Raw genomic sequence first — 16,321 nt, forward strand, 5'->3', positions numbered from 1 at the left:
CATGTTGCTGGTCTTATTTTGAGCACTTCATCAATGCATGTTATTCCCCACTCAGCTGCTGATGGATTTCATTGCTGTCTAGGAGAAACAAGTGAGGCATTAAAGAAATAGTTCATGCAAAAATGGAAATTTGCTAAAAATGTAATCACCCTCAGGCCATTCAAGATTAGGATGAGTTTGTTTCATCATCAGATTTGGAGAAATGTAGCATTGCATGACTTGCTCTGCAATGGATCCTCTGAGCACATTTTCATTTATGGGAAAACTATTCCTTTAAAGAGATCTCATCTGAGGTTTTCTTTTCCTGTGAGACATGACCAGAATTAGATATGAATGTGTGCCTGTTTTGAAGTATTCCATTACCCACAAGAACCTGGACAGATGCACCTGCATATCAAGAGCCCTTTCAAGAAAACTCTGTGTCTTTGCCCTTGGCATTGATGGTCTGTTTGTCTATATATCCCACTGTTCGCCAGAGAGATAAGACATGGGCTGAAAAGGTGACTGGCACTTTGTAAGCAGCTCTGGTCCATCTGGTGAAATTGTGCATTTAATCCAATTTCTGCGATGGTCTGAATTCATGTGTGAAAGCTGAAATGAGATGCACCCATTACGCATACACCGAGGTTCGCCACTACAAACGTGGAGGGCATGCAAAGAAGCCTTTTGACATGGTATAATTAATTTATGGCATAGATTATTCATATACTATCAAATATTAAATTTTGTATAAAACACTTTGTTTAGCTTTCCAAAGGGCCACAGAATATTACTTAGGCAGGCAGCAAGTGCTCTGTCACCAAAATGATATATTGTTATGTCAAAGGATTAGTTCATTATAAAATAATGCCATTATTTACTCACCGTCATGTCATTTTAAACTCATATGCTACACTTTTTAAAATAAAACATAAAAGAATCTTTATGCAACTCTTAATGGGTTTGGAATCAAATAATGGAACGTATAATAATGATAGAACACTCTCAAAAATAAAGGTTCTTTATGAAGAATCTTTAACATCCATGGAATCTTTCCATTCCACAAAAAGTTCTTTATAGTGAAAAAATATTATTATTTTTTTTTAACTTAAGCCGTTCACTGAAAACTTTTTTGTGGAACCCAAAAATGGTTCTTCTATGGTTTTGCTGCAAAACCCCCCTTTTTTAACCTTTATTTTGAAGAGTGACTCTTCCTGTTCCTTTAACAGATAAGGATCAAGGTGAAAAACATCTTTTTATGGAAAATGACAATTCCACATGTACCATATAGAGAACCAAGAGCATTTTACCTTGCAGTGTTTGGCTGGACTGGAGTTCGGACAGAGGTTTTGCCAATTCTGATGTAAGGACTGTTTGAGAGAGAGACAGTGTGAAAGAGAGGAGGAAAACTGACATTGACAATATTGGTGAACAAACAAATTGTGCCAGCATTGTAGAGGATTTGATGCAGCGTCGCGTCCCACATGGATGAAGCGCCGCAGACAGTGCAGGAGAGCCCTGGGAGATGAGCGCACATAACAGAATGAAGACAGAAACACCTGGGCCCCTCAAATATCACAGCTCCTGCCTCCTATCTGTCTTTCTGGCTGTCAAATACTCTTGCTTGTGTGATATATCTCTCTACGTCTCCCGTTTTTTCTGTTTATTAAAGGAAACGTTGACATAATAAAGAAAATTATCATTATTTACTCACCCTCATCATCCCAAACCTGTATGCTGTGGTTGTATGCTTTTTTCCTGAGGAATAAAGTAAAAAAGGAGAATTTTCACATGGTTATTTTACATACAACAGATCATATTCTCCCAAGATGCAAAAAAATGACTACAAAGCACCATAAAGTACATTCAACTTGAGCTTTGAAAGGATATGAAGGAGAGTACGTTTTCTTTTTTTGAGTGAACTATCCTTTTATGCATATGACGGTGTAGAAACAGCAGCTGCAGGACCCCACTGTGATTAACAAGTGCCACGCAATGAACTGATCTTCCTTTAGCTGTAGGACATATGCTGGAGAAAAACAAGCTAATGAAATAAAAGGAAACACACACATGAACGCACACAGCTTTTAGCGACAATGAACTTCTTTCAAAAAATTGTGGTTGTTCGGGAACCACTTGTGGGTTTTTGATTTTCTTTTAAAGAAAATCAAATGTGAAATTATTTGAAATGCCCTGCAATGTCCTAAGATAAGGTCAAATTACATGGATGCATACTGCCATCTAGTGACAATTTTAGACACCTCCTCTCTTTTTTCCCACTCTGTGGTCACTGCAGCGCCTGCTGACTTAAAAGGATAGTTCAGAAATTAAATTCTGCCATTATTTACTCACCCTTAGGACATTTGCCTAGTTGGACACTAATGAATTACTAAATATTGGTGCATTGCACTATTACACTTAGTTAACTGACAAGTACATTACTTCATAGAAATCTTGCCTTATAAAATATAGTTGATCAAATTAAGAAAACAAGTCAGTTACAAACTAAATAGCAGTTTCTAATGCAAAATGTATGCCTCAATTTACGGAAGAATTTATGTTGAACAGGTGAAACTGTCCCATGTGGTTGTTATTGGCTATAATGTGACATTCTGGAGGGAGGAGTTGTTTGCTAAAGCTTCTAGTGAAATGAAAGTTAACGGACTTAAATGAAAGGGTGGGGTGTAGGGGAAAGATAAAGCAGGTGTCGCAATATCTCCAACAGTAGTGCAAAGTACAATTTACAGCGTTTTAGAAGTAGAGCTATTGCCTGCTTATTTACAATCCCTGTCAGAACTTTTTCGGTAATAAGTGTCTCTACTGGGAACTGACTCATGGCGGACGCTCTGTCCTTCCTTGAAGAGGATTTGACATGTCTCATGTGTTGTGATGTCTTCACCGATCCGGTCACTCTGAAATGTAGCCACAGTTTGTGTGAGAAATGCCTCCAGTGCTTCTGGACGACTCGGGACGTGCCGCAGTGTCCGGTCGGTCGGAAGGAATGCTCTCACGACGAGCCCACCAAGAGCCTGGCGTTCAGAGCGCTCTGTGAGTCCTTCAAGAAGAGAAAACCCACAGCTGTTTCAGGAGACGTTTGTCCAGAACATAAAGAGGCACTCAAACTCTTCTGCTTCGAGGACCAGCAGCCCATCTGTGTGGTCTGTTACACATCAAAGAAGCATGAAAATCACAAGTGTTCGCCTGTCGACGAGGCTGCTGGGAATTTAAAGGTATGAAGAGTTTGGAATCTGATCTGACTGACTTCTGACATCTTCATGCTCAAAATTAAGAGTTTATCATGTGATTCTAGGACGATCTCAAGACACAAATGGACAGACTTCAGGCGACACTCGCTGACCTCAAGAAAGCTCAAGAGAACTGTGTGAAACAGGCTGAGCTCATTAAGGTAAGTGTATGTTAGTATTGTAATCCGTAGTGAAGATTTACATCAACTTAACAAAGGACTAAATCTTCTTAAACCATTTTAGATACACACCAGTATAACAGAAAACCAAATCAAGAAGAAATTTGAGAAGCTCCATCAGTTTCTTACAGAGGAAGAGAAGAAACAGATCAGATCATTGCGTAAAGAAATGGAAAATAAAGATGAGAAACTCAAGGCCACACTAGGTGTGTTAAGTAAAGGGGGACGGTGCTTATGTTTGTGCGTCAACAATTTTTTTGTGAAATAAGTTTGCTTTGTTTTTGTTTTTTAAAACAAATTATATATATATATTTCCTAACAAAGTGGGTCGCGGCTTGATGACCATGGGAAAATGTGGGTCCCATGGCCAAACCAGTTGAGAACCACTGTTATAGACCATGGGTGGCCAACATCGGTCCTGGAGAGCCACAATCCTGCAGGGTTTGGCCTTAATAAAATCTCGCCTACCTGTAGCTTTCTAGTAATATGTAGACCTTGATTATCTTGTTCAGGTGTGATTGATTAGGGTTGGAGCTAAACTCTGCAGGACTGTGGCTCTCCAGGACCGATGTTGGCCACCCCGTTATAGACCTTAGAGCAAGGATCCTCAAATCTGGCCCACGAGATCCACTTTCCTGCAGAGTTTAGCTCTAACCCTAATCAAACACACCTGAGCATGCTAATCAATGCCTTCAGGATCATTAGAAAATCACAGGTAGGTGAGTTTGCTCAGGGGTGGAGCTAAACTCTGCAGCGCATTGGCCCTCCAGGGCAAGATTAGAGGAACCCTGCCTTCGAGGGTTTAGTCTTTACTGTTCCTTTTGAGATGAAAGGGACTTTTTGTTTTAACAGGTTGCATTTTTTCAAGTTCAAATTTAGACCAGAAGTTTCCAGCTTTGCAAACCTAAATGCCCACAGTGATCCTGAACATTGGACGAGATCACAACAATATCGTCTACATCAGTGGTTCTCAAACCTCTCCATGACGTACCCACAACACTGCACGTTTTGTATGTCTCCCTCTATCTGACACACCCACTTCATGTCTTGCAGTCTCCACTAATGAGCTGATGAGTTGAATCAGGTGTGATCGATGAGGGAGACATACATCCGTACTCCAGGACAGGTTTGAGAACCACTGGCCTAGTTCTATCATACATGGACAGTAAATAATCACTAAATATCGGTGCACTGCACATATGTAATCAGTGCAAGAGTTGTCACTGCATTCTGAAATTATGAATGTACATTCAACCAAATTAAGCATGCAAGTCAGTTACAAACTAACTAGTAGTTGCTAATCCCTAAATATAAAATGCATGCTCTAATTTAAGTAAGACTTCATGCTGAGCAGGTGCAGCCACACTATGTGAACATTTCCTGGTTGTTATTCACTGTAATATGACATCCTTGAGGGAGGAGTTGATAAATCTTCTACGTAAACGAAAGTTAAGTAAAAGAAATGAAAGGGTTGGGTGTGGTGGGGAAAGGTAAAGGAGGTTTCACAGCATTTCCAGTAAGTAAGTAAATGTACTGAGTTTTAGAAGTAAAGCAGCTATTACTATTACTACAATTTCAGTTGAAACTTCTATTGGCTGAGAACTGACTTCAGTCATGGCGGACGCTCTGTCCTTCCTTGAAGAGGATTTGACATGTCTCATGTGTTGTGATGTCTTCACCGATCCGGTCACTCTGAAATGTAGCCACAGTTTGTGTGAGAAATGCCTCCAGTGCTTCTGGACGACTCGGGACGTGCCGCAGTGTCCGGTCTGTCGGAAGGAATGCTCTCACGACGAGCCCACCAAGAGCCTGGCGTTCAGAGCGCTCTGTGAGTCCTTCAAGAAGAGAAAACCCACAGCTGTTTCAGGAGACGTTTGTCCAGAACATAAAGAGGCACTCAAACTCTTCTGCTTCGAGGACCAGCAGCCCATCTGTGTGGTCTGTTACACATCAAAGAAGCATGAAAATCACAAGTGTTCGCCTGTCGACGAGGCTGCTGGGAATTTAAAGGTATGAAGAGTTTGGAATCTGATCTGACTGACTTCTGACATCTTCATGCTCAAAATTAAGAGTTTATCATGTGATTCTAGGACGATCTCAAGACACAAATGGACAGACTGCATGAGACCCTCGCTGACCTCAAGAAAGCTCAAGAGAACTGTGTGAAACAGGCTGAGCTCATTAAGGTAAGTGTATGTTAGTATTGTAATCCGTAGTGAAGATTTACATCAACTTAACAAAGGACTAAATCTTCTTAAACCATTTTAGATACACACCAGTATAACAGAAAACCAAATCAAGAAGAAATTTGAGAAGCTCCATCAGTTTCTTACAGAGGAAGAGAAGAAACAGATCAGATCATTGCGTAAAGAAATGGAAAATAAAGATGAGAAACTCAAGGCCAGACTAGAGGAGTTGTCCAAACAGATATCAGATCTGTCTGAGAGGATGGCAGCCTTCTGGCAGGATATGGAAGCTGAAAACATCTCATTCCTCCAGGTACAGAGTAAACACTTAATGTGATCCCAGGGACCAAAAGTCCAGCAGAGACTCAACCACACGACTGAGCGCTAATTGCTCTTTTATTTTTTTCACATTCAGAATTACAGCGATACATTAAAAAGGTGAGTCTTTCACAAGTAACATTTTTGATATAACTGCAATCCATTTTACCTTTTGAGCACCAAATATCTAATTGTTTATGTAACAGACTCAAATGCCCCTCAGTACCAAACAGGACCCCTGTATTACAGCAATATCAGCAGTATCCCATTCAGACAGTGATCTTCACCACATGGGCCAGAATGCAGAACCTTGTGGAACAGCGTAAGTAATAGCATCTGCTTAGATTGTATGCTGTTATTTTTTTCCCATGGAACACAAATGAAAAACATCATTCAGCTCTTTTCCATACAGTTCACGATAACCAGAGGCTGTCCAACATGGACCAAAAACACCATTAAATGTTGCGTTCATGGGCATGTTGTAATTACCATAATTACTAAATGATAACACGTGACGTTCAGCTTGGAGCTGTTGACAACCTTGGACTCGAATTTATCAGTTGAATATATTACGAAATCACTGATTAACTACATTTTACTGCTGAAGCCACTGTCATTTTGAGTGTATAACCAGGTGGCGTTGTAGTGGTCATACGAGTCAGAGCTCTAAGAAAGTTGTGATTATGACGTCTACAATGACGTAAATGCTTTTTACATGTTGGACTCTTGTAATTATGCCTATTCTGACATGCCATGAAATGGACCTAAAGTACCATAAAACAATTGGGGTTTTTGGTCTTTTTGGATGAAGCAATTAGTCATCACCTTCCACTTTTATTGGGTGGAACAGAAAAAAATAACAGCATACAGGTTTGGAAAGACATGAAGGTGAGTAAATGTGAGTGTCCCATACTCGGAATCTGTGCTCTGCATTTAACCCATCCAAGTGCACACACACAGCAGTGAGTAGTGAGCAAACACACAGACTGAACACACACCCAGAGCAATGGGCAGCAATTTTGCTGCAGTGCCCGGGGAGCAGTTGGAGGTTCGGTGCCTTGCTCAAAGTCCAACTCCCTAACCATTAGACCACAACTGCCCCTATTCATTCATTCATTTACCTACCCACATACCTAACAAAACACAAACACATGGGTAGTAGTGCATTGGGACTGACTGTTGAAAAGCTCTGTAGTTTACGGTCATCTGTGTTTACAGCTCCTGTGACTCTGGATCCAGACACAGCCTCCAATAAACTGCAGGTGTCAGATGATTACACCAGTGTTGAGTATGTAGAAGTGAAACTGCATGTGTCTGATAACCCAAAAAGGCTGCAGGAGGGGGTACTGGCCTCACAGGGCTTCAGCTCAGGTGTGCACTGCTGGGACGTAGAGGTGGGAGATAGCAATAACTGGACACTAGGAGTGATGGGGGAAACGGTGAACCGCAAAAAACTTTGCAAAATGGATCCAAAAAATAGTTTCTGGTGTTTTCGTAATGTAGATGGTAAATACAAGAAAGGAACAAAACCTATCAGCGATTTTGATAGCAATGAGAGGCCAAATGTCATCAGACTGCAGCTGGACTTTGACAAAGGAGAGCTGAGATTCATTGAACCCTTCAGAAAGAGTAGTTTGTGCACCTACACAGGTGGATTTCCAGAGAGGGTGTTCCCATATTTCAATACTGGAGATCCGGACTCACCACTGAGTCTTTTCCCAGCAAATAAACAAAACGTCTAAACCAAAACTAACATGACATTTTTTGTCCAAATACTTTTTGGTGCCACTGTATGTCCAGTAATGTGATTATTTAATCATGCAATATTTATTTCATATGTTTCCATATAAATGATGATGCATTAATAAGGCAGATTTTAATGTGATTATCAATGTAAAAAGCAATAAAGACTATTTGGTGTACCAAATTTCAAGTAAAATACAGTGTGGTGATGTCACCTCTGCCAGGCTGATTGGTCCAAAGTAATGGGCTCAACCTCAAACTGGTGGCATTTCCCCGTTTCTGATATTGACAATACTATGAAGGATTGCACATACCTGCAACACCTGCTCTGATGATACTCATACTTTTTTTCTTGCAATTCTGAGTAATAGCCCAGAGTGAAGATGTCCTCCGCCACACGTCCAAACTGCATCACGGTGTAGTCAGCTGAAAACACACCAACAAACAATCACAACAGTGCATCTGGAAACCTACCAACAATCTGGCAAACCTACCAGTGACAACTGCCATCTAGTGACAATTTTACACAACTCAGATCTTTTCTCCTACTCCGTGGTCACTGTGGCTCTTGCTGACATTAAAATGATAGCTCAGAAATGAAAACTCTATCATCATTTACACATCCTCGGGACATTTGTCTACTGCTATCATACATGGACAGTAAATAATCACTAAATATCGGTGCACTGCACATATGTAATCAGTGCAAGAGTTGTCACTGCATTCTGAAATTATGAATGTACATTCAACCAAATTAAGCATGCAAGTCAGTTACAAACTAACTAGTAGTTGCTAATCCCTAAATATAAAATGCATGCTCTAATTTAAGTAAGACTTCATGCTGAGCAGGTGCAGCCACACTATGTGAACATTTCCTGGTTGTTATTCACTGTAATATGACATCCTTGAGGGAGGAGTTGATAAATCTTCTACGTAAACGAAAGTTAAGTAAAAGAAATGAAAGGGTTGGGTGTGGTGGGGAAAGGTAAAGGAGGTTTCACAGCATTTCCAGTAAGTAAGTAAATGTACTGAGTTTTAGAAGTAAAGCAGCTATTACTATTACTACAATTTCAGTTGAAACTTCTATTGGCTGAGAACTGACTTCAGTCATGGCGGACGCTCTGTCCTTCCTTGAAGAGGATTTGACATGCCTCATCTGTTGTGATATCTTCACCGATCCGGTCACTCTGAAATGTAGCCACAGTTTGTGTGAGAAATGCCTCCAGTGCTTCTGGACGACTCAGGACGTGCCGCAGTGTCCGGTCTGTCGGAAGGAATGCTCTCACGACGAGCCCACCAAGAGCCTGGCGTTCAGAGCGCTCTGTGAGTCCTTCAAGAAGAGAAAACCCACAGCTGTTTCAGGAGACGTTTGTCCAGAACATAAAGAGGCACTCAAACTCTTCTGCTTCGAGGACCAGCAGCCCATCTGTGTGGTCTGTTACACATCAAAGAAGCATGAAAATCACAAGTGTTCGCCTGTCGACGAGGCTGCTGGGAATTTAAAGGTATGAAGAGTTTGGAATCTGATCTGACTGACTTCTGACATCTTCATGCTCAAAATTAAGAGTTTATCATGTGATTCTAGGACGATCTCAAGACACAAATGGACAGACTTCAGGCGACACTCGCTGACCTCAAGAAAGCTCAAGAGAACTGTGTGAAACAGGCTGAGCTCATTAAGGTAAGAGGCATGTTCAAGTCCTATTGGGAAGTTCATATTTACGAATCAGGAAGATGACTTGAATGCACTATTAGTGTTGTAATCAGTAGCGAACTTTTACACTGTTAACAGAAAAGGTTGAACTCTTTCAGGAACACACTAGTATGGATGAAAACCAGATCAAGGAGGAATTTGAGAAGCTCCATCAGTTTCTTAGAGATGAGGAGGAGAAACACATCAGATCCTTGCATAAAGAAATTAAACTTCTAGATGAGAAACTCAAGACCAGAATGAAGGAGTTGTCCGCACAGATATCAGATCTGTCTGAGAATATGGCAGCCGTCTGGCAAGATATGGAAGAAGAAAACATCACATTTCTCCAGGTACAGATCAAATACTCAACGATACACCAGCTACCAAAGTCTATCAGAGAGCTGTATCTGGTGCAGATATGTCTGATAATCAATGTTCATGATGTTTGCATAACCACATTACTGAGTGCCAGTTGCTTTTTATTTCTCATTCAGAATTACAGCGATACAGTAAAAAGGTGAGTTTTCCCAATTAGCATTTGGTTACAGCTGCAACCCCATTTTACCCAGTGAACACCAAATATCTTACTGTTTATCTACAGACTCCAACACCCATCAGTACCAAACACAACCCCTGAACTACAGGAACATCAACACTATCCCATTCAGACAATGATCTTCACCACCTGGGCCAGAATGCAGAACCTTGTTGAACAGCGTAAGTAACAATGCCTTCTTAACTATAATCATCAGATATTGACTGATGATCGATTGGTTGGTTGGTGTTTTAATGACATGCCAGCTTCCTTGGCTATTTTCATGACAAGTTACAAATTGAAAAAATATATAGCGGTGGATGTCATTTGATGTTAAGAACTTGATTCTGGAATGTTCTATTTAGCATCATGTATATATTATGAACTGATCCCAGCAATTACTTAACATAAAGATGTGACTTTTACCCAACGTAAGGTTGACTGATGAAAGGCTCTGTAGTTTACGGTCATCTGTGTTTACAGCTCCTGTGACTCTGGATCCAGACACAGCCTCCAATAAACTGCTGGTGTCAGAGGATTACACCAGTGTTGAGTACTTAGAAATGAAAATTATTATGTATGATAATCCAGAAAGGCTGTATGTGGGAGTGCTGGCCTCACAGGGCTTCAGCTCAGGTGTGCACTGCTGGGATGTAGAGGTAAGAGACAATGACCACTGGACACTGGGAGTGGTGGGGGAAACGGTGAACCGCAAAAGACTTTACAAAATGGATCCAAAGAGTCATTTTTGGTGTTTACGTTACGTGAATGGTACATACAAGAAAGGAAATAAACCTGTCAGTGATATTGATAGCAATGAAAGGCCAAATATCATCCGACTGCAGCTGGACTATGATGAAGGAGAGCTGATATTCACTGAACCCTTAAGAAACAGAATTTTGTGCACCTACACGGGTGGATTTCCAGAGAGGGTGTTCCCATATTTCTGTACTGGAGATGTAGACACACCACTTAATGTTTTCCCGGCAAATAAACAAAAACTGTGAACACCAACTAATGTTTTTTTTTAAACACGTGTTTTGTGCACGTGCCAAGATAATAATCAAAAGGAATGACGTTCATGCAGTGTGACTTGAATGTGAACATAATTCTTGGGGCCGCTGTATGTCAACTTATATGGCTATGCGATTATTTAATCATGCAATGTTTAAGTATATAGGGTGATGTATTAACGCAAAGTTTAATGTGATTATCAATGTAAAAAACAATAAAGAATATTTGGTGTACCTATGTGATATTATTGAAGTGAAATACGGTTCAGGGTCATGTGCTCAACCTCGTCAGGTGGTGTTGATGTTCCAGTGGAATTCCTCCTGATTGTATTGTGGAGGATGATACACACCTGCAATATGAAGACAATTAAACCATGAGCTGTCAGAAATGTGCCTACCTGAGGGTGTATGTTGGCATAATCAGCTTCATATTCTCCAAGGCCTGCAGTTTGTGCAGCTTATTTATCCAATGACTGTAAGGAATCTTTTAAAACATTAAAGCATATGTTAAGCAACTTTACTAGCGTTCATTTTTCATATATGTAGTAGAGTATTAATCAGTTTAACTAGTAAGTTTCACCTGACGACAAATATTCACTGGTGAAATGAAATGGTTTGCCTGAAGAGGAGGTAATCATAACAGTTTTCCTTCATTATTTGACGGAATATTTACAAACACTGTCATTGTTTATCACTTTATTATATGTAAATATCACAAATATATGACAAAAAACATGTTAGTGATCTGTAAATAAATTCTTTAGTAACTGACGTTTGGCTAACTAACGTTATGCTAGCAACGCTAACGCGTGATGAACAGATTATTCCAGAAAACTTCCTAACAGACATTTCTAAATGCACATTTTTTTATCTCCATCTTTTTGTATATATTTCATAACTTTCCGAAATAATTAATTAACCGTCAGTTACCGCAGTTACCGTAGTAGCAACCGCTACTGTACCGCGCAAAATAAAATATCTTCCCAAATTGACATTTGATTTATCTTATTAAATGATTAATACACTCCATTGGTTTTACTGTGTTTACAAAGGTTAAGATTATATAGACATGAAAATTGTGAAAAATACTTTTGTATTTAACTAGAAAATTAAAGTTTCAAGTCCATGTGTCACATGATCAGGATCCACAGTAATGCATTAGTTTTTTCATATTTATGACTTTTAATTACTGTATTTCTAGCAACAGTGTCATCATAAAATACAGTTTGTGCAAACAGGTTATTGGTTTAAAATGAAAACAAAAATGTTTTGTTTTTTAATATGTATATACAGTATATATATAATATACTCTTGGTTGACAGACACACAACATATGATGAATATCAACACACACATCAATCATATCAATAGGAAACACACTGAACAGGAACAAATGTGCTTGCGCTTCCCTTTTTCTGCAGTTTCTCAGGAGGTGAACGCTCTTCTGTGACCCAGCATTCAGGCACTATTACACTACAGCCACGTGTTAAGGCAGCGTTCACCATCCATGCAGCAGTAAGCCGTAAGAACCGGAAGTGTGCGTCACTTTTTAAAGGTTAACAAAGAGTCCAGCGCTTCTCCTCATTTATTAACATGCAATGTGTTTCCTCAGGGACTTTTGGTGAGCAAAGACTAGTGAAAAGACAAATAACGGACCACGTTTAAAAACAGTAGGTGTTAAAAATGCCATATTTGAACATGCAGAATGCAAAAAATACATCAACATAATCCAAATAAAAAATTTATATCTCATGAAGATACATCTAGGACACATATCACCTTGATAAGAAAAAAAAAGAAAAGAAACTACACTGTACCTGAAGAAAATTAAGCATATTTTTAGATATGAAAACTTTCATTACCATAATGCATCTGGATAATTTACTGTAATTCCCAATTGCTCTATTACATGATTTTTTTGTTTGTTTAATTTTCTTGATGTGAGATATAATTTTTTATTTTAATTTCAGTGAAGTCGATGGAAGCTTGTTTCCTCGAGATAAAAAAAAAAGTCATTTTGACAATTTCAATTGTGAGAAATAAAAATCTGAATTATGAGATATAAACAATTGAGCGATATAAAATCAGAATTGTGCAAAATAATCAGAATTGCATGATATACATGCAGAATTTTGAGATATAAACTCAGAATTGTGCAAAATAATAAGAATTGTGCGATATAAACTCAGAATAGCGAGATATAAACAATGTGAGATATAAGCGCAGAATTTCAAGATATAAATGCAAAATTGCATAATATAAACTCAGAATTGTGAGACATTAATGCTGAATTATGAGATATAATCTCACAGCTATGAGAAAAACAGTCAGAATTGTGACTGTTTTTCTAAAAATAAAATACAATTCTGACCAAAAATATTTTTAACAATTTGTGTGCGATTCTTCCTAACAACATACACTTCAAATCCATCAGACACTTACAGAACATCACAGAAAACATCATAAAAAGCCTAAATAAAATCTCTCCATTGCAGAATATTCCTCAGTCTCTTTTCTATTGGTCCATTAAAGCATAAATCCTGTGTGTCTTCTTTTTCTTCGGAAAAAACAGTTGCAGGATTATCTTGTCAGTTATTCCAGGTAGTAAAAGGTTAAATGATTCGATGTGTTTCCTTTACAGAATAATTAATTTGGTCCTTTTGTTTGTAATTATTGTGAAATAGCCTCTTCCTGAGGACGACTGTGCTTTAGTGTCCTGAGTGAAGAGCCCATGTGTGTGTGTGTGTGAGTGTGTGTGTGTGTGTGTGAGTGTGTGTGCCACACGACCAAACTGCATCACGATGTAGTCAGCTGAAAACACAACAACACAGAATCACAACGATTTATTGTTTAAAAAAAAAATGTATAAGAAAATCATCCCATATGAAAATCATCTCTCCTCTCTCTCTCTCTATATATATATATAGAAAATCTTTTTCTTTTTTAATGTACTTTGGTACCAAGTATTACTTTTAAATAATTAAACAGAGAGAGAGAATTTGTCTTATTATTTTTAATTGCAATTTGATAGAGATGTTTTAAAAAATTAAATATATTTTTGAACATATTTATTAAATAAATAAGAAATATAAACTTTTTTTAATTATGCTAGATTCCAAGGCAACATTTCCCATTTTCATTTAGTTTAACTTTATGTACTAAAATAACTAAAACGGGGAAAAAAAAAATAATAATAATTTAAACATAAAAAATATAAATATTAAAAAAATTATAAAAATGACTAAAACATCTTTAAAATTACTAATCAATTAAAAAATATATATATAAAAAAATTAAAATGCAATATTTCTCATTTTCATTCATCTTAACGTGATGTACTATAATAACTAAAACTAGAACTTAAATAAAAATTTATAAAAAACTATATAGACAATAAAAAAAATTACATAAAACATAATACAAATGATTAAAACAACTTTAAAATTACAAATACTTCAACTAAAATTAAAATGAAAACAGACAATATAAAAATAAAAAGGCAACAAAATAAAAAGGCAACATTTCTCAAATTTTCATTTAGTTTTGTCTTGATGTACAATAACTACAACTAAAAATGAAAAAAAAATTGCATACATATTTAAAAATAAAAAATGATTACAAAAAATTCACATAAAAAGACATAAAATTCACAGAATTACTAATACTTTAAAAATAAAATGTATATATGTATATAAAATAAAACAGAATTAAAAATATTATCTATATGTGATGTACTAAAATAACTATAACTAAAACTGAAATAAAAAGTAATAAAAATTATATTAAAAACATAAAAAATGACTAAAACTTGAAAATTATTAATACTTCACCTAAAATTTAATTTTAAATGAAAACATCAAATATAATCTAAATTTTGATATTATATGATATTACCTAAATATATCTCACGTAAATACCTCTAAATATGTAAGGGATAATGCATGGCTAGCTGTGCATTAAACGATTTTATTGCACGACGTGGAGGCCAAGAACCACCCGACGCGAAGCGGAGGACAGAGATGAAATAGTGTGATAAGATCACATTTCTTTGAATGAATTATAGCATTTATTTAAATTAATTATTGATTGAGAGAGCAAGAGAGAGGTGTGTGTGTGTGTGTGTGTGTGTGTGTGTGTGTTACCTGCGTCTGCGCGTCTCTCTACAAACAGTGAAGCTGTGTTACTTCAAAAACAGCAATTTTACCACCTTGTTGCTGAGGAATATAAAGTAGCGATTAGGGCTGTAAAAAAAAATACGAATTTCGAATATTCGCCGAATTTAAAATAAAAATCCACATTGCAAACGTTGCATTCGAATTTTAGGTGTGCGTCAGGCAGCTTTATCAGTGGCGCACGAGATGCGATGACGATGTAAGTGTCGTTGCATTTTAATGTTTTTGTTAGCCTGTCCAGTTGAAGCCACTAGATGCGGTGCTGCTGCGTTGTTCATGAAAAATATTGCGGAAAAAGAGAACATCAATGCAGAGAAGATCTTGTTTACGTCAAAACTGAAACCAAGCCGTTCACACAGAAAACATATTACACGCATTTTCTAGAGGGACGTCTATCACCGTTGCACTCGTGTCTCGCACAAAAGAGCCGCATGTTTAGAAAGCCATGTAAAATTAATGCAAGTTCAACTTTTAAAAAACATGTCTCGAGACTTTATGGCAGATTTTCCCCATCCCACAGCATCTCAAGTTTTTAAATGAAAAAAGTACTCTTTGTGATTGGTTTTCGGTCCTTTGTATTAAACTATACATACATGCATGATCGATCTAGTATCTGGCTTGGAACTACCTGTGCATTAAACAGTTTTACTGCATACCTGCCAGCCAATCAGAATCAAGTATTCAGGCAGACCATGGTATAAGTCTATATATATAACACCTCACACTGCTTGACTGAGGTGACTTACGGTCGTTGTCGTGGACGATCTGGAAGTTCTTGACGGAGGCCTGCGTGACTCTGCCGTGGAAGTTGAGCACGTAGGACTGCGTGTCGTCGTTCCACACCGGCGCTTTATTGTGCAGCTCGATCAGATTCTCCAGCGAGTGATTCTGCCATTTACTCAGCAGAGACTCCTGCTCCTGAAACACACACACACACACACATCAGCTGCTGCGCTCATGGTGATGATCTGACTGACAGCAGCCAGAGACACTAGCCGGGTTTCCATCCAAAGCTGCGAATTTAACAACGCAAAACTGGAATATCGCATAAAACATTTGCGAACAAGCGAACAAACAAACAAAATCATCACTTCCTGATAAACTGGCACTATAAATTACTAAGATAAGTAGGAGAATATAATAATTTTCATATATAATAAATTACTTGCGCCTCAGAGCGAGCAGACGAAACACAATGAATGCGGTCATTGCTTTCGGAGGCGGATGCTGCTGTTTGGGAACGCAGTCGTGTAAGACA

General features: G+C 38.0%; 3 protein-coding genes across 4 annotated transcripts in view; 2 read left to right on the forward strand and 1 right to left on the reverse strand.

Moving 5' to 3' along the window:
- Positions 1 to 4,502: 4,502 nt before the first annotated feature.
- LOC107707996 (zinc-binding protein A33-like) lies at positions 4,503 to 7,736 on the forward strand. The gene is made up of 6 exons (XM_016512134.1): positions 4,503 to 5,413; positions 5,494 to 5,589; positions 5,672 to 5,902; positions 6,005 to 6,027; positions 6,114 to 6,229; positions 7,126 to 7,736. The coding sequence occupies exons 1-6, from the start codon at positions 5,018 to 5,020 to the stop codon at positions 7,647 to 7,649; spliced, it is 1,386 nt and encodes a 461-aa protein (XP_016367620.1). The 5' UTR covers positions 4,503 to 5,017; the 3' UTR covers positions 7,650 to 7,736.
- Positions 7,737 to 7,763: 27 nt separating this feature from the next.
- Positions 7,764 to 16,321, reverse strand: part of tulp3 (TUB like protein 3) — a 28,852-nt gene continuing 20,294 nt past the window's right edge. The window contains exons 11-12 of one of the 2 annotated variants that reach the window (XM_016512128.1): positions 15,810 to 15,981; positions 7,764 to 8,076 (exon numbers count right to left, since the gene is read on the reverse strand). In XM_016512128.1, coding sequence (XP_016367614.1) covers positions 7,862 to 8,076; positions 15,810 to 15,981 — 387 coding nt within the window. In that variant the 3' untranslated portion in view covers positions 7,764 to 7,861. The remainder of the gene's footprint in view (positions 8,077 to 15,809; positions 15,982 to 16,321) is intronic. The other variant, XM_016512127.1, reaches the window with a different exon arrangement.
- On the forward strand, positions 8,000 to 11,401 carry LOC107707997 (zinc-binding protein A33-like). The gene is made up of 6 exons (XM_016512135.1): positions 8,000 to 9,155; positions 9,236 to 9,331; positions 9,463 to 9,693; positions 9,838 to 9,860; positions 9,945 to 10,060; positions 10,362 to 11,401. The coding sequence occupies exons 1-6, from the start codon at positions 8,760 to 8,762 to the stop codon at positions 10,883 to 10,885; spliced, it is 1,386 nt and encodes a 461-aa protein (XP_016367621.1). The 5' UTR covers positions 8,000 to 8,759; the 3' UTR covers positions 10,886 to 11,401.

The sequence above is a fragment of the Sinocyclocheilus rhinocerous genome, unplaced genomic scaffold (assembly GCF_001515625.1).
Source record: "Sinocyclocheilus rhinocerous isolate Xijiao unplaced genomic scaffold, SAMN03320098_v1.1 scaffold475, whole genome shotgun sequence".
Lineage (NCBI taxonomy): Eukaryota > Metazoa > Chordata > Actinopteri > Cypriniformes > Cyprinidae > Sinocyclocheilus > Sinocyclocheilus rhinocerous.

Bases quoted from the DNA above. Each gene is read 5' to 3' on its own strand.
- LOC107707996 (XM_016512134.1), top strand. From the start codon at position 5,018: ATGGCGGACGCTCTGTCCTTCCTTGAAGAGGATTTGACATGTCTCATG. The intron at 5,590-5,671 runs GTAAGTGTATGT...AAACCATTTTAG, and splicing joins AACAGGCTGAGCTCATTAAG to ATACACACCAGTATAACAGA. The intron at 6,230-7,125 runs GTAAGTAATAGC...CTGTGTTTACAG, and splicing joins GCAGAACCTTGTGGAACAGC to CTCCTGTGACTCTGGATCCA.
- LOC107707997 (XM_016512135.1), top strand. From the start codon at position 8,760: ATGGCGGACGCTCTGTCCTTCCTTGAAGAGGATTTGACATGCCTCATC. The intron at 9,156-9,235 runs GTATGAAGAGTT...ATGTGATTCTAG, and splicing joins AGGCTGCTGGGAATTTAAAG to GACGATCTCAAGACACAAAT. The intron at 9,861-9,944 runs GTGAGTTTTCCC...GTTTATCTACAG, and splicing joins TACAGCGATACAGTAAAAAG to ACTCCAACACCCATCAGTAC.